The following is a 1,934-nucleotide window of genomic DNA, read 5'->3' on the forward strand; positions in this document are numbered from 1 at the left end:
CACTCTCTCTCTCTCTCTCTCTCACACACACACACTCTCTCTCTCTCACACTCACTAACTAACACACACACACAGGTAAGGTTTGTATAGTGCAGTTACACAGCAGTCAAGAAAAGCTCACTAAAGTAACCATATTAAAACAAAGCATCTGAATATCATTGAATAAACTCCCACTGAATCCTACATGAACCTGTTACCTTCATCACTCAAACCCTCTTCCTCTTCCTCGCCGCTGCTCTACTGAAGCTGACGCGCGTCATTAACATACTCGTGTTTATAAATATTCATCAGCCCTCGCTGCGTTATTAATGTCTATCTCACCCCTACGGCTGTGCGCTGCTTTAATGCGTGTCTTTACCTGCTGCGGGCTCGTGCGGGTCGATTCTGTTCCGAGTGCGTGTCTCGCGCTGCCTCTATACGGATTATTCAAATGCACGCACACACGTCACTCTGCGTCATGACGCAACCGGCTCTGCTCAATGTTTAACCGCTTTCTGCAGAAATGTAAAGCGTTCGTTTAAAACACATTTCTTATAGTTTATAGTGGTTTAATCGCAACTGTAAGTGATTAAGCTGGAGTGATTGAGTGTGTGATGATTGAGACTCGAAGTGTGACGCAACACTGATGCAGGATTGCCTCGAGCTCCTTTATTCATTCACACACTAATTATTCATCTGCCTTCTTGATATATTTTTGGCCAAATATTGTCTAAAACACTGATTACTGTCACTTGCGAAATCCTTCTTCACTTGAATTAAGATTATAATAATTTAATTTTAAAGCACAGCCACCACAAAATCAGACTTTAGCACCTCGTTTTACTTTGAGATCGCTCTGAGGTTAAATACAGATTTAAAACCATAACAAGAAATAGTTTAATAGTTATGATTATCAGTTAAATTATTATTATATCAAAAACATACGCAAAACATCCATGTGTAATGTTTTCCTTCTTTGGTCAGCCGCCGAACTTCATTTCCCAGAATCCCCTGTGTCGCGCATGCGCAGTCGCGTCAGCAGCATGGCCGCAGGCAGCAGTGTGGAGTGGCTGAAGAGTGTGAAAGGAGTGATTTTAGACATGTGTGGAGTTCTGTATGATAGCGGAGAGAGAGGAGGACAGGCGATACACGGATCTAGAGAAGCAGTGAGGAGGTGAGAGCTAGCGCGCGGTTTACTAATAAAGTTATTCATTCAGCATTGCTGGACACTCTCTTAGTGTTGCTTAATAATAACAGCAACGACATATAGTGATATATGACTTTTGAATACAGTTGACCATGTATTGACAAGAGTGTTGCATAACAGATCGAATAGATTCGAAATAGCATACTACCATACTTAATCCCTCGCTCCCTATACTGTTCATAGTATGCTAACTCTCTGTGTGCATACTACAGTAGCCAAAATCTGCAGTATACATCCACCGGCTGAATTCGGAGACTACTCTTACTATTTCTGCTGTATCTTTATGTGATATGTAACATGACATGGTTTAGTATGCTATTCTGTACTAAGTATCCCACAATTTTTAATGTGTTGAACGAAAGTAATGTCGACTCTCCGCTGTGATCATTCTTGACTCATTATTTGATCAGGCAAAGAAATAAAGAAACAAACAAAGATAATGTATACAAATATAAAACGTCCCCCACATAAACACTAAGTATGCAGTGCCGTGTGTGTGTGTGTGTGTGTCAGGCTGATGGCTTCCGGTCTGACGGTGCGTTTCTGCACTAATGAGACTCAGAACACACGTGAGAGGTTCGTGCAGAAGCTGCGTGTGATGGGCTTCGACATCAGCGTCAGTCACGTGTTCTCCCCCGCGCCGGCGCTCATTCACATCCTCAGAGAGAGAGGCCTGCGGCCCCGCCTGCTGGTGCATGATGGTACTGCACACTGAAACACACACACACACACACACACACACACACAC

General features: G+C 43.0%; 2 protein-coding genes across 2 annotated transcripts in view; one reads left to right on the forward strand and one right to left on the reverse strand.

The window, feature by feature from the left end:
- Positions 1 to 470, reverse strand: part of LOC107746757 (ornithine aminotransferase, mitochondrial-like) — an 8,297-nt gene extending 7,827 nt beyond the window's left edge. Inside the window, exon 1 of the mRNA XM_016561051.1 lies at positions 359 to 470. The gene's annotated coding sequence lies outside the window, so the exon portion shown is untranslated. The remainder of the gene's footprint in view (positions 1 to 358) is intronic.
- Positions 471 to 980: 510 nt separating this feature from the next.
- Positions 981 to 1,934, forward strand: part of LOC107746750 (phospholysine phosphohistidine inorganic pyrophosphate phosphatase) — a 4,458-nt gene continuing 3,504 nt past the window's right edge. Inside the window, exons 1-2 of the mRNA XM_016561043.1 lie at positions 981 to 1,153; positions 1,700 to 1,887. Of these exons, the coding sequence (XP_016416529.1) occupies positions 1,002 to 1,153; positions 1,700 to 1,887 (340 nt within the window). The 5' untranslated portion in view covers positions 981 to 1,001. The remainder of the gene's footprint in view (positions 1,154 to 1,699; positions 1,888 to 1,934) is intronic.

The sequence above is a fragment of the Sinocyclocheilus rhinocerous genome, unplaced genomic scaffold (genome assembly GCF_001515625.1).
Source record: "Sinocyclocheilus rhinocerous isolate Xijiao unplaced genomic scaffold, SAMN03320098_v1.1 scaffold409, whole genome shotgun sequence".
In the NCBI taxonomy this organism is placed as follows: Eukaryota; Metazoa; Chordata; class Actinopteri; order Cypriniformes; family Cyprinidae; genus Sinocyclocheilus; species Sinocyclocheilus rhinocerous.